Here is a 26,775-nt window from a genome sequence, read left to right as displayed (position 1 = left end):
TTTGATCAGAATCCCACCTTCCAACATGTGCTCTTGACAAATAGGCGAGGAAACATATTGTTGGAATTTCTAAGTCTGACATGTTAGAAACCCTTCATGCACTTTATTGATTTATTACTACCTACTTGTTCTGTTACCATGTAAATACTAGAAATAAATACAAATGCATGCTCAACACATTACAGATCATCAACTGAAGGAAACAGAAACAAGCACACAAGTGACAGCGTTGTTTTTGGACTAATGTCCCCAGAAAAACCCAATGCGGGAAAACTCGTGCAGCTATCCAAGGGTTTGATTTATTAAGCAGTTTTAGAATACAATCTGGGTGCCAAATCTGGCTCACCCAACAAAGAAAAATCTCGGCAGTAGTACCTCTCTACTCATAAGCAGATATTCCGCCTGAAACCCCGGATAAACACTCCAGCAGCTCCACAGCTCCAATCTACCCCACGAAACGACAGCGTCAGCCTCTCTCTGGCCCAACGTTAGCCCAGCGTCACTCTGGCTTGGCCTGCATCAGCCTCTGGAGACACTGCGTCAGCCCTCTGGCCCTCTGAGGCACTGCACAGCTCCTGGCTGCCTCTACGTGAGCCCCAGCTAGCTCTGTGTGAACCCTTTGCTGCTTTTGCGTCCCTCTCTGGCTACTGCGCGAATCTTCCCGGTGCTATTCTCCCTTCTGCATCTGGTATGATCGCAGTTGATTTTCTAGTAGCATCTTCCTCTGCACGGAAGTATGCTAATACAACTTGGTCAGGGCCTCCCACATCTCGTGTTCTTCTCGGCAATATGTGGTACTATATGATCCTTGGCCCCATCAAGGATGATACTCTTAGCCCTCGCCATTGCATCCTCATACCTGTCGTTATCAACCGGGTCAACTGGGATAGCTATCGTCCTCAAGGCGAAGTACTTGACACGATTCCTGTCTAGTACGGATAAAATTCTGGCCTTCCAGACTACGAAGTTTGAGGCTCCGTCCAATCTATCCTGGTCTCTTACTCCATGCAGTGCCATTTCATTGCTCCTCTACTTCCCTCCTGGAAACCCTCCTATCAATGACGAGATGCCCCTCTCCGATCGTATGTGCAACTGTAACATTGATCTGGATTCCTTGGTTAGAAATCCACCTCGGCAGCAACTCCCTCTTCCTTAGTCTTGCCCTGTTAGGTATTGTTCTGACTACAATACCCCACCAGCTCCACTCTACAACTTACCCACAACCTCCTAAACCCGAGCAACCTGAAGGTTAGAGCTCCTAGGCTCTACACAATCCAGGCACTAGCAAATCAGTCTCCTCAGCCAACTACGTCAGCCCTCCTCGGCTCTGTGTGAGCCTGCCTTTACCTCCCTCAGCCTCTGCGCTGCCTCTTCCTGGCTCAATCTTGATGATGCACGCACTGCGTCACCACTTCCTTACTGCTACTCTGCTAGGAATAGCTTTTGTCACTCAGGCAGCTGTTTTCTGTTGCTGCTGCTCTGTTCGGCTGATGTCCTCATTTCTCCTGTGATCTGCAACCACGCTCCGATACCATGTTGGAATTTCTAAATCTGACACATTAGAAACCCTTCATGCGCTTTACTGATTTATTCCTACCTATTTGTTCTGTTAATTAACAAGTTATTTACCATGTAAATACTGGAAATAAATACAAATGCATGCTCAATACATTACAGATCATCAACTAAAGGAAATAGAAACAAGCACACAAGTGACACCGTTGTTTTTGGACTAATGTCCCCGGAAAACCCCATGTGCGAAAACCAGTGCAGCTATCTGAGGGTTTGATTTATTAAGCAGTTTTAGAATACAATTTGGGTGCCAAATCCGGCTCACCCAACATAGAAAAATCTCGGCAATAGTACCTCTCTACTCAGAAGCAGATATTCCGGCTGGAACGCCGGATTAACACTCCAGCAGCTCCAATCTGCCCCACGAAACCCTAGCATCAACCTCTAGGGACTGCGTCAGCCTCTCTCTAGCCCAGCGTTAGCCCAACGTCACTCTAGCTTGGCCTGCATCAGCCTCTAGAGGCCTCTGTGTCACCCACGCTGGCCCTCTGAAGCACTGCGCAGCTCCTGGCTACCTCTACGTGAGCCCTGGCTGGCTCTGTGTGAACCCTTGGTTGCTTCTGCGTCCCTCTCTCTGGCTATTGCGCTGATCTTCTCGGTGCTATCTCTGCCTCTCTGCTTCTGTATTCACTACCCCTCAGTTGCAACTCTGATCACTCTCTCAACTTTCTTAGCAAACCCAGCCCCAGAAAGTCGAAATCTTGATCTCTTGGTGTGCTCTTCAAGTGACCCTCAAGCCTCCTCTTATACTTTTCTCGTTGACAAATCTACGACCGAGATTAAGTCCCTAATCAACGGCTAAGATTAGATCTGGCTTGATCCATGACTTTTGGACCATTCTATCACAGTTTTATATTAATTCACATTAATATTTTAACTTCCCTAAGTTTAGAATCTGCCCAAACCCTTTCTGGGTATTGGAGATCTCATGTGCCTTAGCCTCTCCACCAATTTTCGTGGCTAGAGCACATCCGATTCTACCCCAAATCAACACATATGACTAATGCAAATGGCGGAGATACGAATGGCATGTCACATCGGCTACAAAGTGGCTCTCAAGGATTCCTAGCTGTCGGCTGGAAGAGATGAAGACGAGAAAAGTTTCTCCTAGGGATCACCCACTTTTGTTGGCTAACAGAGTTGACATTGAAGGTAATGGGTGCATAATGTGTGTAGAAGCCCTCTAAAATCAACCTCTTCGGGTTTTCCCCTAGATCTCTAACATAATCCATCTGTGGACCCCAATTTTGGCTTTGGGGCACAAAAGTGGTCTCATGGGTCTCCAAGTGGCCAAAATGCCTGTCTTTGCTCCAACATTGAGGGCTCTCATGGTGCTGCTAGCCCTCCCATGTCTCAATGTGTGAGACCATCCTCATCTGGGCCCTGGATTGGCTGCCATCCATCTTATCAGTGTTGATCCGGATGGGGGAATGTTGGTCTAGGTGCATCACCCATAAAATTCAACAATGTGGGGCAAAGTGCTTGCTTGAGGATGTCAGTGATGCTCTGCAATTGTCTGGAGTCCCATGGCTCTCAACGCTTCACTTGTGGGTGTCAATATGCCCTTCTGGAGGACTTGGACCCCAGCTAAGTTGCCCAAACCTATAGATGGAACCACCTGTCAATTACACACAATATCTAGTGTTGCAATTTTCACCATTAAGTACCACCTGTCAAGTCAAAGAAGAAAATCTTCCTACTAGGCATAGAGAAAATTCCACCAAAGTCTGGAGAAGAAAACAAGAAGAGCCCAAGATAGAAGAACATGACTTGGTCTTGCATGCTCAATGCACAAATTGTTAAAACATCTTCAAGGTTGAGTGCTCCAAGGCAAAGATGACTGGGCTGCACCATTTCTAGGATGAATTATCTTCCTATGGACAGAAGGTTTTGCTGAAAGAAGTTGGTAAAGTATATGCAAAACATAATACAACAGAATGCAATGCGTTCAGAGGCCTATTAAGCTGCACTGCCAATGTTCTCCAAAATGCAAGTGGCATGAAACCTGTTGTTTCCACCCTTGTTGATATTTTGAGTGCATCTGCCAATCTAGAAGCTTTGGACTAGAGCAAACAGGTAGATTAGAACATCATCAATTCAAGGTTGATGCCAAATTCCTCACCAACGAATACCATTGTTATGATATATGCCAAAATGGAAGCATAGAAGATGCACAAAAATATTTTTAACCAAATAGAGGAATGGGATTTGGCATCATGGAATGCAATGCTTTCAGGTTATGTCCAACATGACCTAAGCAACAAGGCATTTGAAGTATTTGAACAAATACAACAAGCAGGCACAAAACCCGATTACATCACCTTTGTTGGGGCTCTCTTTGGGTGTAGCCATGCAGACGTAATTGACATAGGATTCTAATATTTTGAATTAATGATTCACAACTACAGCATTTAACCAACAGTAGAGCATAGTTGACCTTCTTGGTCACTCTAGGCACCTGATGAGGCAGAGGACATGATTAACAAAATGCATTTTAAACCTGGCGCAGTCTTACGAGGGACTCTGCTTCGTTCATGATGAATTCATGGAAATACTGGACTAACTAAATGGGCTGTGGAGCACCTTTTTGAGCTGCCAGCACAAGATACAATGCCATCTGTTCTCCTTTCAAACATTGACGCTGTAGCCTACAGGTGGTATATGTGGCAAAGGTGAGAAAGATTATGAAAGATGGGAGTGGAAATAGAGCATGGATGTAGTTCGATAGACCAAAAACAAAGTTCATACTTTGGTAGGACATAGATCACATCAACAAAGAAGAGATTTATTCAACACTGAAGAGATTGGTTGGGTCGATGGAAATGGCAGGTTATGGACCAGACACACCAACTTTGTTTACAGAACAACAAAGAGGAAAACAAGGAATACATTCTTCTCTACCATACTGAGAAGTCAACTATTGCTTTAGGCCTTATCACCACTTACCATGGATCATATATCCAAATAGTTAAAAAAATTGCCTGTGGTGACACACTACGATAAAAGTCATTTTTAAGATTATTGGGTAAGAGATAATTGTGAGTGATACCAATTATTTCCATTATTACGAGGGATTTTGTTCTTGTAGGGGTTATTTGTGATGCAGTGAAGCACAGGGTTTCTTATAGTTGCCTTTGGATTGATACTTTTGATAATGAGGTCCTTAACAATTCTCATAGTCTATGCTAGTCCTTTTTTTGACAAAGATAGAAGTTATAGCAGAGATTTGAGCAGATACCGAAAGAAAGGATTGAAAAGCTTCAAGGAGTTAATATTTATGTAAAGAAAACAAGGCCTTGGATAAAGAATTGATATTACATATATATAGGAGTAAGGCACTTGAAGAACAATTATGGTTGACAAGGTCTTCTTTCAGTGAAAGGAACAAATCTGCTTCTAGAAAATTTACAGAACCAGAATTAGCAAGAAAAGTCAAGTCTCTGATATACAGAGTCGGCATGTGAAGATCTGCAAGGAAAACGAAGAGGTTTATAAAATGGAAGGGCACAAGAACTACATGGAGAACTTGAAGAAGTCTCACATTTGTGATAAGGCACTACTGCAGAGCTACAAACTAACCCTGACTTGATGGCTGGAGAAAAGAAGTTACTGAGCAATGTAAATGAAGATCTAATCACTGAAGTGTCATCCTTGAAGGACCAGTTAAAGGGACAATATACTAAATTGGTTGAAGGTACTAGTAGTTTGCCTGAAACAGAGAACATCAGAGAGAAGAATCGATTGTTGAATATGATAGATTTCAGAAGCAGTATGAAGAGCCAACTGAATGAATTAGAGAGTTATGGGAGACAAATGTGCAGGACAATGTGCATAAAGTAGGGTGTTGGCAAAGGTAAAAAAAAAGTTATGCCCAAACATAATCAAAATTTGATGATGAAATTGCAACATTCATGGCTGGCCAGCAACCCCCAGATTTTCTCTTTGAAATGATTAAAATGTCCCGAGGAAGCACAAAGTCAGGGGGAGCAGTCCTCAGTGACAAAAAGGGGAACACCAGTCAGGAAGTTTTGAAAAGATACTGATAGGGGGAGCACCCTTTGCATGTCAAAGGGGGAGAAAATACAGACAGGGGAAGTAGCTGACAAGAAGTATGAAGAGAATGCAGACAAGGGGGAGAAACCATCAGAAGAATCTGATATCAAAATATTACCATCAATAACAAAGGTGGAGATTGTTGAAAGTGGTTGCTATTTATGTCAAATGCTGGAAAATACTATGTTGACAAACACATGGGAAACATTGGGGTTATTGTAACTGATAGCGATGCCTTTATAATTCATTGGTTCTGCCCTTCTTTCATGTGGTCCCTGCCCGTCAATCTAATACTCAGGGAAAGGAGAATTTTAAGCCAGGACAGGAGAACTTTACGCCAAGAATGAAAAGTTGCATCCGTGTTGAGCAATGAGCAAGAAAAACAGATCAACAGGTCATCTCGACTCTCGTTGACCAAGTGAAAGATCGATACCCACGGCCAGCAGGACTAGTTCCAGTTCTTGATCGAGAACCATAGCCTACAGCAGCCGTTGATCCAGATCCATATACGAAGTTATAAGCAGCAGAGCCAAGAGCTAGAGCACTGCAAACAACTGAGCAGGAATTGGGCAAACATGAGGTCGACTCGAATGAGTTGAAGAGGTGCATGACCAAACAAAGGGTCAATTTGAGGGACATGAAGGGTAACGATAGCTTAAGCAACACAATGGAAATATACAAGTATGTGATTGGGTGAGGAAGCAATAAATAAGGGCACAAAATGAACAACGAACATTCCAAGTGGATTGGAAGCAAGAACTGGCTAAGGTTGAACTGCAAATATCTGAAGAAAAGACGGAGTCTTTTGTGAGTTGAATAGAGCAAGATTTGTAAGTCTATGTAAGCCCATGTATAAAGTTGTGTGACTGAACCTGCGTCAAGCTGTGAAGGAGTGAAATGTGAAGCCGAAGCTGTGTTTGGATGCGTGCAAGCCAAGTCAAGCCATATGTGGAGAAGCATAATTGTGTGAAGCCCATGTGGATTCGAGTTCATGTAAAACTGAATTGAAGTAAAAACTGTGTATTAAATAGTGAATGAGAACATTGTGTGATTGATCATTGAACAACACAAAGAAGTAACCAGTTGAAATATCATAGGGCTGAGAGCAAAGAAATTATTTTATGTTTATTTCTCTTGTTTTGGGAATTTGTTTGGAGGTCCAAATCTGTGCAGGCTGAGCTCATAGTATTCAAGACAAAGTTGTTTCTTGTTTGGTAGCTTGAATTTCTGTGTCTGGCACAGGGCAAAATTTATTAGGGACAAGTTACAGGACCGATTTTGTTGGCCAAATTTGTCTATCATTGAAGAGCCGAATTCTTTGATTATGGCACAGGGCTGAGGCTGTCTGAAGAACCAAATTCATTATTGTGTTTAACATAGGGGCCAATATTATTGTTTTGAGAGCCAAGATTTAGGTTATCTGTTGAGCATGAACACACAGCAACTGTACAAGAAAAAGGGCAGCAAAACAATTTGACGGGATGAGCTGGAAATATAAAAAGAAGAAGAAAAGTCAAGTGCAGTCCAAGTGGCTATAGTCATAGTTGAGAGTGCAAATCTGAAGATCACGTGGTGAAGTGACTAACAATTGAGATAGAAGAAACTGTTGAAGACCAGAAGATTAAGGACAGATCCAAAGTACAACTTGGAGCTGAGTTGGTGCTCAGTTAGGGGATTGGTGTCTCCTATCAGTTGGTGCCCACGAATTCACTAAGTTGGTGCTCAATTGGGGGATTGGTGTCTCATATAGGTTGGTGCCTATGAAAGTTTCAGTTGGACCTGATAAACTTGATTGTACCCTTTATATTACAAGAGAAGTTGAAAATGATTTTCTTCCAGTTATAAATCTTCTATGTTCATGTGTTCAATCTTGAATGATTAATTTTTTTATTTGTTTATGATTAAAAATTGGTTAATTAACTAAAGATTGATTCACCCCACCTCTCAATATTTCCAACAATGGGTCACCCATCATAATTATGGCAAAGAAGGATGGGACTCGGGAAAATGTGCATTGATTAGAGAGCATTAAACAAGATTACACTGAACAACAAGTAACCCCTCCCCAGGATTGATGATCCATTAAATCAGTTGCAACGAGTGAAATACTTCACCAAGCCAAATTTAAAATCAAGGTATCCCCAAGTTTGAGTCAAGGAAGAAGACACTTGGAAGATCACCTTCAAAACCAGGCAAGGTCCGTATGAGTACTTGGAAGATCACCTTCAAAACCAGGCAAGGTTCGTATGAGTGGTTAGTCATACCATTTGGTCTATGATATGCATCAACTACATTCGTGAGAGTAATGAACGATATGTTGCATCCTTATCTAGATTCATTTGTTATTTTTTATTTGAATGATATATTGATTTACAGTGCTACTTAGGAGGAGCACATCTCACACTTGATGCAATTGCTTGAGACTTCGACGAAGCACTAGCTTCTGGCAAATCTCACGAAATGTGAGTTTGCACAATAGTATTTGTTGTATTTAGGCTTTGTGATTTGTGGAGAGGAGCTCAAGATAGATCCTACAAAGATGGAGACCATCGTGAAGTGGTCGGTGTGTAAAAATGTCTCTAAAATCGGGATTTTCATTGGGGAAACACAGTACTTAGGAAATTCATAACTTCATTTTCAGCAGTAGCTACACCGCTCCATGCCATAATAGCAAGTGGCAAGAGTTTCTAGTGAGGGAAGGGTCAGTAGAAGAACTTTGAAGAGTTGAAAAAGAAAATCAGCCAAGCACCATTCTCATTTTACCAAACTTGTAGTAGCCCTTTGAAGTGGAGACAGATGCGAGTAGGTATGACATGGGAGCAGTCTTGATGCGAGGAAGGCATGTATGCTACCATTCTAAAGAATTTCATGGGGAGGTCCTCAACTACCCTACCCACGACAAGGAGCTCTATGCTCTAGTACAGGCTACCAAAAGGTGCAAATGCTATCTGATGGGAAAGGAGACCATCATCCAAATAAATCACCAGCCACTATAGTACCTGCAAGCCCAAAGTAAGCTACAACAAACCAAACACTACAAGTGGGTGGAGTTCTTAAAGCAATTTCATTTAGTCATCAAGTATAAAAGAGTGGCACAAACAAGTTGGCCGACATGCTTTCAAGGACACCCACATCAAAAATTACAACTTGGGAAACTTTGATGCACATAGAGCCTTTCACCCATGATGCATAGAAAGAGGCATATACAAAGAGTGAGGACTTCAAGGAGGTGTTCCAGCAATCGCAAAGTTAGAGTCATGCAAATGATGGTGACAACACAATTGACTATCATCTCCAGAATGGGTTACCTTATAGGCTGGACAATCTTTGTGTTCTTAAAGGTGAGTGATTGCAACTAATTAGAGAGATTTACACCACTAAGGTTGCAGGGCATTTTGGTGTAGGAAAGATAGTGGTCAACTTACAAAAGTATGCGTACTAGCCTAGAATGCAAGAAGATGTAGCAAGGTAAATTAGAGGATGTATGCTTTGTTGTATCAGCAAGCCTAGTAATAGGAAATAAGCTCTATACCATCCTTTGCCAATACCCACTTGTTCTTGCGAAAGAATTTCCATGGACTTTATGGGAGGCTTACACACAAGTAGGAAAGAACATGACTACCTTTCGTGGTAGTTGACATGTTCAGCAAGATGTGCATTCTCATGCCGTGTAAAAAGACCATCAAAGGGCATGAAGCAGCAAATGTGATCTTTGAATAAGTTTAGGTACACTTTGGGATACCAAGGATCATCATTTCAAACAGGGACACTAGATTTCCCAATGCATTTGGGACTACATTGTGGAAGAAGATCGACATGAATTTAAAGAGGTCAACAACATTCCATCCATAGATAGATGGGAAAATAGTAGTCAATAGGACTTTGGTGAGGCTTTTAAGGGGTTAAAATCAAAAGCATCCGAAAACCTAAGTTAAAAATCTAGTCTATACATAGCACTTTTATAGTAGAGTGGTCCACACTTATACTAGTAAGTCCCCCATAGAACTTGTTTTAGATATTTTCCACCTTCACCTTTGGATGTTGTCTATGGGCAGCATGGAGGAGTGAGGGAGGATCTCACATGGGATGCTTTAAGCGCAGAAAAAAATTGTTGAGAAAACCAATTAGATCCATTTGCAAACACAAGAGGTGCTTAAGAAGTCATAAGAAAAATACAAGGCCAATCAACATAGGCAAGTCATTTAGAGTGGGAGGTAAGAGTTTAGATGCAGTTGAACAAGGAAAGACTATAAGGTCTTGGTAAGAAATCAAGGTTCCGCAATATGGTCCTTTCAAGATACTAGAAAAGCTAGGAGATAATGACTACAAACTTAGTCTACGATGTGAAAATTCGGCAAACCCCGAATCTTATTGCAGCAACTGATGTTATTTCTTCTATTGGTATATTTAATTAAACAAATTATTTGTTGTGTGCTACGGCAAATATCGAAACAAATACAATGCAACCTTCACAAAATAAATATTGCAGAAGAAATAAAAATATTGGAAGAATAGATGCACACACACACACAAATACACAGTTATTTTTGGACTAAGTCCCCGGAAAAACCCAACTCGGGAAAATTGGTGCAGCAGCTAAGGGTTTTAATATTATGCAGTAATAAATCTGAGTACAAGACTATGGATGCTCAAATCTAGCAATCCATACAGAGAAATGGCTAACAATAAATCTAGTGAGAAAAATCTCATCCCCACAGGCGATCCGACACCGACCTTAGCCCAAGTTGAGCTGGTCTTTGTTGCCTCTGCACAGTCACTGCATCAGCCTACGCAGTACTGTGTCCTCACAACTCAGAACTACTTTCCCTCTTGCTATCTGATCAGCTGTTGTCTGGAAGATGGATCCTCCTGGCCTCCAAACTCTCTTTCCGACTTCTGGCAACTGAATCACTGCTTCTCCCCCAAAATCCTCTCTGAAGCACTACGCTGCCTTTGCGTTGGCTCTCTGTGGCACTTACTACCTCTCTGCAATGCACTCACTGGAACTAGAAAAACTTCCTCCGACCTTACTATCCATGCCCCTCTCTCACTACTTCGAGCTCACTAGCTCCCTCTCCGGCAACTCAGCGTTGCTACTCAAGAAATCGATCTACCAATAAAATCAAACTGCTGGTGTGTTTTCTCCAAGCCCCATTGAGTTTCTTCTTATAATCTCTCGTTGAGACATCAACGACCATGATTAAAACTTAATCGATAGCTAAGATAAACTAGAACTCGATCCAAGTGTTTTTCTAGAAGATTCTCACCATGACTTAATTAATTCTGATTAATTAGTCATATTCCCTAAGTTTAGACTTAGGAAATATTTAAAAAACGACTAATAATCTAATTAAGTCATCTCTAGGTGGAATTTCTAAGAACGATTTATGGGTTTCGAAGAATACATGTATTCTAGCCTCTCCACCAAATTTTGTGGCTAGAGCACATCCGATGCTACAAAAATACTAACACTCCCTCTTAGCGAGGAATGTGTTCTAGACTCTAGTGCTACAACCCACTGAAGCAACACCCTGTCTCTACACCACCTCATGTCACGTTGTTGATATCTGGCTGTTGCTGCCCACCAGCTACAGCACAACTCTAATATACATTGTGTTGACCAATGGAGTGGCACCTGATGATTACATCACGACTCCATTCCCAAGGATGATCCAAAGGACACTTGTACCATCAGATATCACCAGTCAACAGAGTTTTTTAACTCTACTTCTATCTTCTCATCATCTTTCTTGTACCCAGATTCCACACCCTGCAAGGAATTGTAATAAGTGATACTAGTAATGATAAGTTTTGAGTCTATAACAGGCCTAAGATGTTGGGACTCGATCAGCAAACGAGTACACCTTGGAGTGTTTTTTTTAATCTAGTTAATTATCCCTTCTTTTTCAGAGGCGGATAATTTTCTGGGTTTTTTCACTCACGTTTTACCCCAAAGCCGGGGTGACAGTTTGAAGATTGAGCCCCTAACACATCTTAGTGTCTAGAGTCGATGTATATTACCATACTAGATCACACAAAAAATTTCGTGGAATTTGGTTAGGTCTAGGTAGTCATTTTTTAATTTTTTAGATTTCCCGCAAGTCAAAAATTGCAAATAAAATTGTATTTAAATTGTAATAAGTGTAGTCTAGAGAAGTTGTATGAGGTATGAGTAATCAAAATTACACCTCTCACCCTCAATTTTCTACTATAACACACTTTGAGGGGTTAATAATGTGTTTTGGACCCTCAAAACCCACTTTTCCTAAGTTTAGTGGGAAATCTGACAATTAATTAAGCCAGAAATTAAATAAATGGAGAAAAATAAATATCCACACATGCTAAATTTTGTGGAAATGAGGTGGAAAATTATGGGGGAGTTAAAGTGAAGTCCCAAGGTGATGTGGACTCCTAAAATCAAGGAAAGGACATGTGCTCAAATAAAATCGAATTTCTGGCATTAAATAAAAAAGTTGTTTGGAAATTCGAATTTGTGAAGTTAATGCACATTTGGGAGGATTTGGGAGAATATTTGGTAGAGAATTTTGTGGGAAATTGTCTCCACATGGGTTACCACCTATATACACTTGTCATTCCACCATAAAATTCGAATTTGGCACATAAGGGAAGAAGAAAATGATGTCCACTTGCCAGAATTCAATTTTTACACTTGGCATTGGAGCTCCATTCAACAAATTCGAATTTCTCTTTGAGATTGTCACCTCATGCCACTTGTTTAATCACTTCTACGTTGGGATTGGCTCCAACGCCATTTGTCATTGTCATTCTTCATTAAGATTTGCTCCCAGCTCTCTATATAAAAGAGCCATGGGCTCTCACATTGTACAAGATTGTTACTAGCTATTGTGCTTGCGGAAGCGCTACTGCCTTGTACACTTTCAGAAATATCAATAAAGACTTTGGGGTTTCATTCATGAGGTGTTCTTCCTTTTTGAGTGTGATGAATTGTTGAGCATTGGTATAATTCCTTTTACTCATGCTTTGATCTAATTTGTTTCCATATGCTCTTGTAGATTTGTTAATGTAGAGCTATCTTGCATTGACATTTGATTTAGAAGCATGCTCTAGGTATAGAATGCTTTAGTTGGTTTTAAATAAATCTCTAGAGTTTCTTATCATTGTTTATTGCTAAATCTATAACTAATTCTTGATTGAAGTTTTGTAGAGGGAACATCTTATTGGGATTACAGAATCAAGCGTGAAGGGAAGTCTTTGGAGAGAACAACCCACTCTTGATACATTCTTAAAGGAGCTCTCATTTGTTCTTTGAACCTTCATAATCTTATCTTACAAAGTGGTTTTGCAAGGATTTTGGCACATAGCTTATACACAAGCCGAGAACTTCTAAATTTAAATTTCTTTTAAAAAAATCATTGTACTTCATTTCTTTCATTTGCTATCTAAGAGTTTGAAGATGGCTAAGAAAAAACGAGAGTTTACTCTCACTCTTTAGCTTAGCCTTTTGTAAATTATAATTGTACATATACATTTTATCTTGCTGATTTTTCCATTAATACTTAACTTATTTTGCAGCCATTGTTTGGATTGTTTGCTAACTCTTGTGTAGCAGATTCTGAAGAGCAACTTCCCGCAACATCTAACAAGTGTTTGCAGGAACTTTGACAAGTGTTTGCAGGACCTTTGACAAGTGTTGGGGGTTCAATTTCCAAGGATGTTGTGAGCCCTTTTGAGGCTTATTTTGGCCAAGTCGAGTTCACTAGAGGGCTGCCCATTTTCCTCTTTAAGCCGTGGGCATTTGGAGGAAACTCACACCTTGTTTCCCTTGCATAAGTTTTGTGAGATCTTGTCACTACTTTCTCAAGAAAGGAGGTCTAGTGTCCAAGTTTCAAGCAATTATTGTGAGGACTCTCCTTGAAGTATAGTTGAGAACTTTGAAGGGCCCTCTTCTCATTGTAATATTAATAAAAGATCTAACTTGCTTGTGGGAGCTTGGGATTTCTCCCATGGTATCCTATCTCCCCATTTAGAGGGAGGCTTCTCTTGGGTGGATTGACATTTGCATGGTTTAAGCTTTCATACTTCATTCACTTACATGCATGCTTTAATTGGGAATTAACACAACCTCACTATCACATTTCATTAAGTTAAAGTTTGTTACAATTTCATTTGAGCTTTGCATTATCTATCTCATTGTTGCTTGAAGCTACAAGCTTACACTTTACTTTGGGCAATTCATCCTTTACATGCAAGCATTTTATATTCTTAACAAACTTTGATTCGTTTCCATTTATCTTCGTAAATTGTTTCATGAGCACTTGAATACATGCTTCAATTTTATGCTACATTGTTATCTTGAATATTGGAGCAATTTATTGTCATTGTCTATTTGAAACAAATTTTACTTTCAAGCAAATTACTTGTATCATTTTAATTCATTGATGAAACACATGCAACACTTGTAAGCTAATTTTATTCCTCCAGTTGAAGTTATAATTGCAACTTATGTTGAACACTATTTCATTCTCAAGCATTGCAAATCAATCTCTTTGAAGCATTTGCATGTATCATTATTTTAATTTGGGGAATTAACACAATTTGCATTTCATCTAGGCATTTTAGTGTAGGAAGGCCCCAAGCCTCATTAAAATTTTACTTCCAACATAAGTTGGTTGAAGTAAACATCTTAGGGATCCTCTACTCCTCTATTGACTCCTCACTGTGAGATCCATACCATTAGGCGAGGGTGAGGTCTGAGGATTGAAGAGTTAAATTGTAATCTTGTTGTAGAGCTAATTAATAAAATTAACCAAGAGCACTTTCCATTACATTTACTTTACTTGTCTCTTGATGGTTTGAGTTTTCATATGCAAAGTCTATTCCAAAAGCAAGTATTGTAATCATTTCAAACAAGTGTTTTCTTTTCATGTTTCAAGTCCAATTGCATATTGATGTCTTGGTTTAACACTTTTTTTCTTTTACATTTCCAACTTAATTACTAATTTTTGGGTTTTGGCAAGATATGTTTCACATGTTTTGATTTATAAAGTTGATTATCTCAAAAGCATTTTGTATCTTACATATCTTGTGCTAACAATTCTTATTTAAATTTCAGGGCGACTTTGTTTTCTCTTTTGAGAGCATTGCATTTTACTTTGAGCAAATATATCTTTAAATTATTGAGCAAATTCCTTATCAGGCACTGGTTTTATGGTTTTTAATCATATTAATGATTAGCATTGTTATTTCAAGTTGCTCACTTCATATTTGCTCATAAATCCTTAAAAGTAATCCATTTTCATTATAACACTCTCCTAGAAACTCACATCTTTTAACTTAATTTTTCATTAGGGACCACCCCCTTAGCTAACCTAGGAGATAGCTCAAACGGAGAGAGTTGGGATTAGTGTGACAGCCCCTTCTCTGAGTTCCCTGCCACCAACCACACCTTGTGGGGTTGAAAGCTTTTCTCATTAACTTGTAGGTAGGTGTAGGTGGCAGGGTCAACACGTTGCATATGTGTTGCTGTTGAATCCCTGCCAACACTGCATCTACAATGCAACTCCCTCTCCATCTACTGTTGCTACAACTGCAACTGAAAAGCATCCAAAATACTAAATCAACTTTGATCAGTATGATGCATATGTCTCCCAAGTCTCTGACTGCTGCTAGTCTCTGCGCTGTCACTGAAGCCTCTGCGCTGCTGCTGACTCTACTCTAGGCCAACTGCACTATGTTGCCCAGTATCTGACCGCTACTAGCTTTTGCATCTGTCACTTTGGCATCTGACTACACCATCTGCCACTGATCCATCCTGTTATTGCATGCTATGGGCTCCCGTAGCAAGGTATTGATTAATGAGATGGACCTCCTCAAGAATCCCGCCCATCTTGTAGCTCTCTAGGGCTACAAAACTAAATCACATCGGTGATCATAGCAAACTCTTCCTCCAATCTAGAGGACAGCATGTCGATCTCCGCAGATGCAGCCTGTTGATCCTGCTTCTCCTCTTTGTCCTTCTTTCTGAGAGGCCATTAAGTGTTGTAGTGGCCGACCTCACCACATCTTAAGCATTTGGCCTTAGAAAGGTCCTTCTTCCTCCTGCGCTACTCTTGCTGCCCCTTTGATGTGAGGGCCACATTCTCCTCTTCTTTCACTTGCTTCATCCCATTATTGTTGCTGCTGCCACTAATGGTGCTCTTCACCAAATCTCACCTCATCTCCTCCTATTGCAGATTAGCCCACATTCGATCCCAATCTGGAAACTTGTCTCTGCCCAGAATACTCTAGACGAAGACCTGCCAGTCTTCGGAAATGTTGTTTAGAGCTAACCACACCAATTCTGTAGGTTGGGGCACTGACCCTACTACAGACAACTGGTCTCGAACATCCTGAATCCTAGTGAGGAAGGGGTCTATGCACTCCCCTTTTTGCATCCTTGTACATCTCAACTTCTCCTCAAGATACATCTTCCACTACTCGGAAGATCCCTGGTATAGTGTAGCGAGAGCTTCCCAGAACCCCGTCGAGAATCAGCCTCTTTGCTTTTGCCATCTCCTTCTTGTAGGTCTTCATCTGATCTGCATCCGTGGGTATAGCTACCACATTATCGATGTAGGCTTTGAGATCATATCCATCTAGAAGACAGGAAATTGTTGCCTTCCAGATCACATAGTTGGAGGCTCTATCCAACCAATCCTGATCTCTCAGCCCTGTTGATGCCATTTTTGCAAAAAGTCGAACTCCTCCTCTTCTCCTCTGCGCAGCTGCAGACTGTCTCTATGCACTCCCTCCTGGAGTGGACAAATCTGCTCACAACTACGGCTACTATGCAGTGAAAAATCGAACTTCTGGACTAAAAGTCTCCTGAGGAAAGAATTCCCTCAGTGTGTGCTCTTTCTTCCTCCTAACGCTATTTTGCACTAGCAACTGCTGCAAAATACTGCGTCCAACTAGAGATCTCCTATGCGAGGAAAATACTAACTTCTTCCTCTGCCTCTAGTAATCCTCGAACTAGAGAAATCTGATTTCTTTGTAGCTCTCTCAGAGAAATCGATTTTTCCTCAAGAAATTGACCCTTCTAACCAAGCAATTGCACTGCCTCTTAGGGTTTTGAATTGTTGCCTACGCAGAGCTACAAAATTCCTCTTCCCTTCTACCACTGAGCTCTCCGGCTTACAATCTGTGCTTTGATACCATGTGAAAATTCGGTAAACCCCAAATCCTATTGCAGCAACTGATGTTATTTCTTCTATTTGTTAATTTAATTAAACAAATTATTTGTTGTGTGCTACGAAAAATATCAAAACAAATACACTGCAACCTTCACAAAATAAATACTACAGAAGAAATAAAAATGTTGGAAGAATAGATGCACACACACACAAATACATAGTTATTTTTGGACTAAGTCCCCGAAAAAACCCAACTCGGGAAAATCGGTGCAGCAGTTGAGGGTTTTAATATTATGCAGTAGTAAATATGAGTACAAGACTATGGATGCTCAAATCTAGCAATCCATACAGAGAAATGACTGACAATAAATCTAGTGAGAAAAATCTCACTCCCACAGGCGATCCAACACTGACCTTGGCTCAAGTTGAGCTGCTCTTTGTTGCCTCTGCGCAGTCACTACGTCAGCCTACGCAGTACTACGTCCTCACAACTCAGAACTGCTTTCCCTCTCACTATTTGATCAGCTGTTGTCTGGAAGATGGATCCTCCTGGCCTCCGGACTCTCTTTCCGACTTCTAGCACTGAATCACTGCTTCTCCCCAACAAAATACGGAATCCCCTTTGAAGCACTGCGTTGCCTCTACGTGGCTCTGTGTTGCCTCTCTATGGCACTTACTGTCTCTCTGCAGTACACTCACCGAAACTGGAAAAACTTCCTTCGGCCTTACTATCCCTGTCCCTCACTCACTGCTTCGAGCTCACTAGCTCTCTCCGGCAACTCAGCGTTGCTACTCAGGAAATCGATCTACCTGTGAAATCAAACTACTGGTGTGTTTTCTCCAAGCCCCATCGAGTTTCTTCTTATAATCTCATGTTGAGACATCAATGGCCATGATTAAAACTTAATCGATGGCTGAAATTGACTAGAACTCGATCCAAGTCTTTTTCTAGAATGTTCTCACCATGACTTAATTAATTCTGATTAATTAGTCATATTCCCTAAGTTTAGACTTAGGAAATATTTAAAAAAACGACTAATAATCTAATTAAGTCATCTCTAGGTGGAATTTTCAAAAACGATTTTTGGGTTTTGGAGAATACATTTATTATAGCCTCTCCACCAAATTCGTGGCTAGAACACATCCGATGCCACAAAAAACTAACATACCACTCTACCCCATACATGTGCATTTTACTCAGTAGTGAATATGGAAAATCTCAAACTCTATGAGACTTCCATGTTGGATCAGGAAGAGGAGCGGGTCCTAACTTCCATAGAGGACCTAGCTCCAGAAGCCCATGCAAAGCTAACAGAGGATATAGTGTTGCATAAGAGGTCTAGAACTACAACATAGGGGTGGCATGATCTTTCGCAAATTGTGATGACAGGACAACTTCCAAGCAAAGCCAAATGGTACTCCAAGAAAAAGGTAGAGGAAACATTTCCTCGCCTCATTCAGTAAAGCTTTTGGGGACCAAAACCTCCCAAAATGGGGAGGTATGATACCGGATTGGATCAATATATAATTTGTCATCTATATTGATGCTTTTAAGGTGGAAAAAATTTGAGGAATAATCTTGCAAGGGCAGTTTTATTAGTGGGGTCTAGTTTGGAGAATTAGAGTCTGAAACCTTCTGGGGTCATTTTGAGGCCTTAAATGGCATTTTTTGGGGTAAAGTTTTCTTGCTTGGACTTTGAACCCAAGCCATTGTTCTTCACCAATAGACCTTTCCAACAATGTAAAAATTGCATCAATCGAAGTTCGTATGCAAAATTTATGCCTCCTAAAAGTTGACCTACTATGTTTGACCACCATGGCACGAGTGGATGCCACATTAGCCCCCATTACTCATGTAAAAGGGGCTAGCCACATGAGGACTATGAAGAAGACTCTAAAAGGGTCAAAGTTGTAACTCTAGTTGAGAGTTGAAGGAGTCAAACTTGTCCCCTAGTTAACTATCAAGCTATGTTCGAACCGGGCCACTAGGAGGAAAAGGGGTTCCATTCTATTCATTTATATCTTATTCCATAGTAGAGCAAAGAAACTAGGTTTGGAAGCTAGAGAGAATAACAGAGGGAATTTGTGTTCAGTAGTAGGCTATTTGGCCATGGGTCTCAAGTGACTCCATAGAGATTGTCTTCTCCTTTGTACTTGCATTATATCCATTCTGGACAAAAGAGTGTAGAGTAACCTCACCTTCAAGCTGGGTTTTCTCCCGTAAGGGTTTCCCAGAGCATATCTTTGTGTTCATTGTGGTTGGTGTGTGATTGTATTTTGTTGTTCTCTATTTTCCGCATTTTATCTCTTTCATGCATAGACAGCAAATCTAGAATCTAAAGGAATTTAACCTTCATAGTATATATTTCAATTTATTTTTATCAGATTTGTTGTGACGACTTGTTCAATGGAATATCTACAATAGTTTACAAATCAACAGTGGATCTATTCTTTCTTTCAACAAACACATTTTCTCGGGGGTAGCTAGAAACAATGAACCCCTTCTTGATGCCTACTTTGCAAGAGGGATCAAACTCCTTGGAAGTATACTCTCCTCTATTATCAGATCTCGATACTTTCATCTTCCTACCCATCTAGTTCTCCACAAGAGCTTTGAACTGTTGGAACCTATTAAAGATGCCATCCTTGGTCTTCATAAAATAAATCCAAGTTTTCCGAGAAGAATCATCAATGAAAGAAATGTAATAGATATTACCTATCAACAAAGTTGATAAAATGGGTCCACATACATTTGAATGTATCAAATCAAGAATGCCTTTGGATCTATGCTCACTGTTTGGGAAAGTAGTTTCAGCATGGTTTTTGAGCGCACATTATTGTCCTCCCTACCCTGAAATTTGAAATCTAGTAGCCCCACCACCATGTCCTTTAGAAGAGGCAAAGCTCCATATTGCAAGTAACCAAATAATCTGTGTCAAAGTTCACAGAGATCATCACTCTTATGCACCAAAGCTCCAAGCTTCGTAGGATCTGCTTGCAACTTGTAAAGGCCACCCTCAGGAACTCCTCTAGTCAAAAACTCAACCAAGATCAAGGCTATGTTTTATGATGGTCATTTATTGATCATCAAACTCAACTATACACTTTAGATATATTAGACAAGAAATTGAAATAAGATTCTTGTTTATACCAGAAAAATACAATACCTCATGTAACTTGAGAACCTCTCCTACTGTCATGTAGAATAAAATAGAACCCATCCAAATAATTGAATACTTCGCATCATAACAAGCTCCACTTGCATGTTAGAATCTCATTCTTCTAATCTAAAGAAGGTTGATTTGTTGGTTGTCAAGTGTTTAGAAGCTCCACTATCCACATACTAGCCAACACCAGAAATGATGTTAATGAAAGGGGATGACGCCATGGAAAAGGTTGGCTTCAATCTAGATGCAAGCACATCTACTCCTACATAAGCATATGCTCTAGCATAAGCTTCTATACTCCCTACAAATTGCTTCTACCATTGCTACTTACCCTTCCCTTTCTTCTTCTTGGGACACTAAGAAGCATAATGATCATTCTTATTGCACCTAAAGCACTTTCTATGGTTCAAATCTTTCTTCCCCTAGTTCAAAAAACCCAAGTCTTTCTTCTTGTTCTTCTAACCCATCTCAAGTCCTCGATTCTTGCCTCTTCTCCTTGACTTCTTGATGAGGGCTATGTTTTGAACCTCCTCTCTAGCTACTACTATCTCCAACTTCATCTTATCCTAAACAAACTCATACCACAATTTCTTGAAAGAAAGCAACTTCTTATGAGCACATGGTTCTTAGGGTGATAAGAATTTATTCCGAGTTATTTGAACTAACTCACCATCATCAACATTGTCTCCTAAGGTTGCGATTTGATCTCTCAACTCTGCTCTCCATCATATAACTTGCATTCTTATCAGTATTGCTCATGCAAGCACTAGTGAACTTGTTCTTCTCTCAACTCAGTGATCTTCATCATATAGCTTGCATTCTTATCAGTATTGCTCATGCAAGCACTAGTGTACTTGCTCTTCTCTCAACTCAGTGATCTTCATCATATAACTTGCATTCTTATCAGTATTGCTCATGCAAGCACTAGTGAACTTGTTCTTCAAAATCATTTGCAGGAGATGTATACACTCCGTTACAAACTGACCAAAGAATAATACATATATCTTTCGCAACCTTCATCTCTATGATGTGGGGGATAAAATGATGCTTCATAGAAACAATGATGATTCTCTTCACTTTGACCATCTTCTTCTTGTAATCAACCAAATGAATGGCATCGATAAGCTTTGTAACCTTGGTCTCCACAAAACTCCACAGATCTACTTCCTCCTAAAGCATATGTAGTTTGCACTTCCACGATACAAAGTTGGAAGCACCCTCCACCATATAACACTCTTGGAGACTAAGATTACTCATCATCGTAGCTCTGCAAAGTGACCAAACAAAACTCAAACAACAGAGCATATGACAATGGATCAGATATGTAACCTCTCACAAGTGTGGATCATCTTTCATATGTACAAAATCAATCTCTAGATCAACTAGGGCATCACACCCCACAACCCTTCACAAGTTCACATGAAAATTACGAGCACAAATCTGCTTCAATCAGTGAAGCTCGTGAATCACACCCAGTAAAACCCTCCAGTAGCTCCCTCTCACAAGTAACTAATCTCTCGATACACACAATCTTGAAGATTTCAATACATGTGCTCTGATACCATGTAATTTTTCAGAGCATGGTATGTAGATTCTGCATTCATAAACTAAACCCCAAATCCCATGTAGATTACAACTTTAAAAGGTTAATCAAAACAATGGATTTGAGCTACTTTAAACTACCAATACACGCTACTAAAAATGACAACAATTGAAGTACACTAGATAGAACCACTCAAATCTGCGTCTGTATTTTATTACTGCAAAGGAGGAATACATAACACAAAAGTTAGAAAACTAAAACTCACTAATCAACATAGTGGTGCATCCCTACATCACCTTTATAAAATAGGAAGAAAAGGGAAAATACAGTACATCTGTCACATGCATGAAGTGTCCAGGTGATTCAGTCAAACTCTAACATTAGTCACATCCATTGGTGCACCCTCCTTACATGGATAAGTGTGCTAAGTGAAGTACGCCTCAAACTAGAAGATGAACTAGAATTCTTAAGGATGCACCCCTCCTTGAGATCTGTGCCTTCTACCTAAACTATAAATTTATCGTGCATGAACACCCAACTATTTAGGAACTATGCCCTCCTACCAATAGATCATGCATGCTAAGACGAACAAAATCAAACTCTGAAAATAGGAAAACTCTATCTAAACAGGAATTAACTGAAGGTGGTGCATGCATGCGCCCTCTACCAAATATCATTCTATATCACTGTCACCTGTGCCCTCACTAAACTTGTTCATAACTGCTGTTAGGAAAGGTTGAAGGCACCATCTCTTGCTGTCTCTGCTGTGCCATCACTGGGAGAATCACTAGCTGAGCAAAGAACAATCTAGCAGAAGACATATGAGATTTTCTAAAATTTCAATAATTTGTATGTTTTACTTTTTTTCCATATTAATGTGATATATGAAAACTGGATATTTCTAATAATTGTTTTATAATTTTTTCCAAATCAGACTTCTTTAATGGTAAATATTGTTTACATCAGTTTAATCGAATAAGTTAAAATATGATTAAGGAAATGTTATAGCATTTACACGTGTAGTCACAAGATTCACAAGGACAACTGCAAAATAAGGGTCTCAATCACTACATTGCTCCCTTCAACTAGAAAAGGAAGCCTCAAAGACTGTTTAACCATACTGACGTTTGATTTCCTAATTTTTTGTCAGCATAAGAAATATGAGGTTAAGATGGAGTGAGTTAAACTATTAGTAAATGGAGTCTCATTCCAGCCACAAAGATGCTTGAAATCCAGCGAGAATTTTCTGGTATGATTAAAGTTCTACCATGATTCAAGATCTGTGTATAGTGAAACAATGCCGTTAGAAATATTGCCCTATTCTGAATCAACTCTGATTCTCAACAATTCGATTAGAACCCCGTCTCGATGCGAACAAATTTCTGTATCGATGCATTCCAGCAACTATAAGAAAGTTTTCTACAATATTAGAAAAGTCCCGTTAAGATGGATTTGTGCTGGTCTTAAATAAAATGGCATATATGTTTAATGGAGGGGTTTGGAGACACTGCTTACGAGTATATAGCCAGAAAATCCTTTTGGGCATCCTTATCATTCTCAAAGAGTGAGAGAAGAGCGAGGAGGAGGTCAACTTTAGAAACGGGTATATATCTTTGCCTAGGCACTGGAATTCCCGAGATGCTTTCCTCTTCCTCTTCCTCGGTGGCTGCCTGCATCTCCATCTCCATTTCATTATCTTCTTCTTGAGTCATATTTTGTTTGGGCTCTGCTATTTCCATCAACGAGCTGCTAATTCCATCTGTCATGCCCACCACCTCCAAATTTCTGATTGCTTTGCATATAACAATTTCAAAATTCTTGAGGTGGCCTGCGGACGGCCGGAAGGAGCAATTAGTGACAGCAGTGAGGTTACAGAAACTAGCATTGTTACGAGTTGGACGATGATGAAGCGGTGGAGCTACGGATGATTTGCAGAAGCAGCGAATGGATTCCATCGGATTAATGGCATGGAGAATTGTTTGGAGCTCATCATCCGATGACACCGATCGATGATCGCATATACACACATTACATTAATATTACGTATGACGACCAGGCAATTTCTGTGTGGCTATCAACTGCTCGCGCAATTGATAACAAAGAAATTGTTGAGGTTAATGTTCAGCGTGATTGGGATTGCTTCCTGCCTATCGCAAGAGTCCTTTTATTTTATCTTTAATTTTATTTATTTATTTTTAAACTTTAAAAAATTAAGTGTTTTTTAAGGCTTTTGTTTTTGGGCTAACTACTCTCAATTCATATGTTTTGTAAAAAAAAGTTTGAGCGGTAAAATTACAACCTCCTTACTTTAAGTTGTGAATAAAAAAGTTTGTATATATATATATATATATATATATATATATATATATATATATTTCTTCAGATACAATTTTAATATGAAATAGAATAAATAGTCTAATCAAAATTGTTAAAGAGTGAGCAAGTTTTGATTCAGAAAAAGAAAATATTTTAGACCAGGTACTTATTTTGTTCTTTCCATTACTTTATGAAAAGGAGAGTGATAATGCTCGCAAATGTTTCTATCCCTATTTCTTGTTATCATCCTATATCAAAATTCCAACTTTGGATAAATCATCAACTTCCATATTTTTCCTCGTGACCACATGCTAAAGAGCAAGATGGTTGAAAAATACCCTCAAACCTGTGACTTCTTCCAATACAAAATTTAGAAATACATTGTGACATATTTGTTCATTTTCACCCATTTTATGACAACCTAAGAATCACCAAACACCTATAATTGTTAATTCATTTTCATTTGCCAGCAACAATACTAGTTTTAGTCCCAACAATTATGCATAATTATTGACCCCTCCCCAAATATTTTCCTAAACCCAATGAAATAATCATCTTCAAATAATAGAATCCCTCCCCCCTCCCCATACAAGAGGATCCCCTTATGATGGTCCATCAAGAAAAGTTTGGAGAAAGCTCTTATCAATATGTTCTATATCCACTACCCTTAGTGAGTTTTCTTCCTTTTCCTATCAAAAATTACTCAATGTGTTGAACACATTGGCTACACACTTTATTAAAGGAATGTATTTTTCTTCAAAAGTTTAAAGGTTCCTATCTAACCATATCCCCAAGGCCATTATTAACGGTAGAGCCTTAAAAGCCTTTGTTTATGGATTTCTTGCCCAATTTCTCAAACCTACTTCAATAGAATCCATTGATCAAACATTTTCAATCATATTAGAACCTCCACTTCCAACCATACCTATTTGGAATAGTCACAAACCATGAACAAATGACCATTTGTCTCCTCACTAAGTTTGCAAAACACACATCTACCAAGCTCCTCCTAATTCCTCTTCTATAATCTATCCCAATTTAATACTTTGTTCATGAACATTGCATACATAGCTTTGCTTTAAAAGCACATCTCAACTTCTAAAGATAGCATCACCATCATTGAAGTTCTCTTTTTCCTTCCTTTATACTTAAAAAACATATATCGTATCTTAGGCATGTGAACCCTCAAAGGAGAAAAAGACCAAGCTAGCTCGTTCGAAATTTTTTAGATTCAAACGCGACTCCTTTCTAAAAATGATAAAAAAAAATAAAAAAAAACCATTCCACAAATATGTTTCATTGCCTATGAAGCTTAGCTTATCTATCATAAGCCACCCCTACGTCGATATTACAGTTCTAAGTGGACCTACGATGTGGGGAAGCATGAAAAAACCTATGTCCCTTAGCGATTGAATCAATTGTAGCAGCAATATGTGGTCTCTTCCACTATTAATCCTTGCAATCTCCCAATCCAAACTAGAGTCCCCTCACCCACTTTCCAAGTTGGGGCTCCCCAAATGAAAGGAAAAACCTTCACAATTGGCTTCCACATCATTGAAATATTATGCTTAAATTTGTTAACCCTCGTTATCTAGTCTTCAACTAAGTCTGAATAAATATATTTTAGAATCACCACTTTACATTACAACACTTCACATAAAGCAAGCCTCCAAACACTCTTAGTTGCCAAACCTTTTGAGAAAAGGAAAATGTTCTTAAGGTCCCCATCCTCCCAACAAATTTAGTACAACCAATATCTCCTATTTTACCCACAAAAACACTTTTTTCAGTGAATCCTCCCAACAAAAACCTAAACCTATCCTTTTATTATTTTCAAGAATCATTTTTGGAATCCATGACATATATATTCAATAGATAGTACTTGCCTCGAAAATGGCTTTAACCGAAGCAAGTCTTCATCCCCACGATAGCCACTTATAACTCCAACATGCTAGTCATTTTTCCAGTTTAACTATGAGCCAATTTCAATCATGTTGCAAATAATTATTTGGTTTCATGTAGAACCCTAAATATTTCAGTGTATCTTCAAAATCCACCCTCGAGTAACAAAAAGTAAATAGAACAAAAATATGTTCCTCCTCTAACCTTGGAAAATAAATTGAAGGTTTACCTATTTTAACCACCATCCCCGTTGCATTACAATGCAAATCCAAAATGTCATGCAACTTGGTTAGGTTTTGTCTACTATATCATCTACAAATAAGATATGTGAAAGATATAAATTCAACCCCATAGAAACTTGTTTGAAGGTCCCTCATCTATTTTCCTATATTAACGATCTACTACGCCACTAGAAGAAACAAAAGAGGCAATAAGGGGAATCCTTGCTTGAACCCTCTTCCTGCTCTAAAAAAAAACAAAGCAACACCAATGATGAGAATTGAGAAAGAGGTTATTGTTACACAACTCATTACCAAGGTAATAAATGGTACTTCAAATCCCAAATGTGTTAACTATAACCTTAGGTAAAGTCAGCTAGCCTTGTCATAGGCCTTTAAAAAATATAGTTTTATCACCACCACCTTTAAATGCCCTAATTTATTGTTGTGAATGCCCTCCCAAGCAACACCAATAACGTCGTGAATCTATTGACCAGCTAGGAAACCAAACTGCTCCCCCAAAATTGTCTTGGACAAAATTTTATTTACCTTGTTTGTAATGATATTTGCCACTATATTATAAATATGGTTGTAGAAAGATATCAAACAAAATTTCTCAAAGGAGGATGGATTATTTAATTTCATAATAAGATCCAAAAGCATCATATTGAAGGCTACTAACATTCTTTTAGATGACCTTGTATCCTCTGCCACCTGAAGCAAATAACTTTTCAATGATTACAAGAATACCCAAAAAAACTCCACAGTCCAGTCGTCCAAACCTAAACTTTTATTCTTCTGAAATCTAGAGGGTGGCTTTTAATCCCTCTAGAGAAACCTCCTCCGTTAAT

The 26,775-nt window shown here is 39.4% G+C and overlaps 1 protein-coding gene across 4 annotated transcripts in view; it reads right to left on the bottom strand.

Moving 5' to 3' along the window:
* Nucleotides 1–23,615, bottom strand: part of LOC149218258 (uncharacterized) — a 512,634-nt gene extending 489,019 nt beyond the window's left edge. For 2 of the 4 annotated variants that reach the window (XR_016249149.1, XM_089383869.1), the window contains exon 1: nt 23,004–23,613. Coding sequence is in view for 3 of the 4 variants with exons in the window: in XM_089383869.1 (XP_089239995.1) it covers nt 23,004–23,443 (440 nt within the window). In the remaining variant the exon portion in view is untranslated. Of the gene's footprint in view, nt 1–23,003 lie in introns of all 4 variants that reach the window. The other 2 variants (XM_089383868.1, XM_089383867.1) reach the window with 2 other exon arrangements.
* Nucleotides 23,616–26,775: the final 3,160 nt, after the last annotated feature.

The sequence above is a fragment of the Pinus tabuliformis genome, chromosome Q (genome assembly GCF_031772625.1).
Source record: "Pinus tabuliformis cultivar Carrire ecotype Pingquan chromosome Q, CPIR1, whole genome shotgun sequence".
NCBI lineage: Eukaryota > Viridiplantae > Streptophyta > Pinopsida > Pinales > Pinaceae > Pinus > Pinus tabuliformis.
Note: the sequence above shows the minus strand (reverse complement) of the source record. Positions and strands in the feature narration are given on the sequence as shown.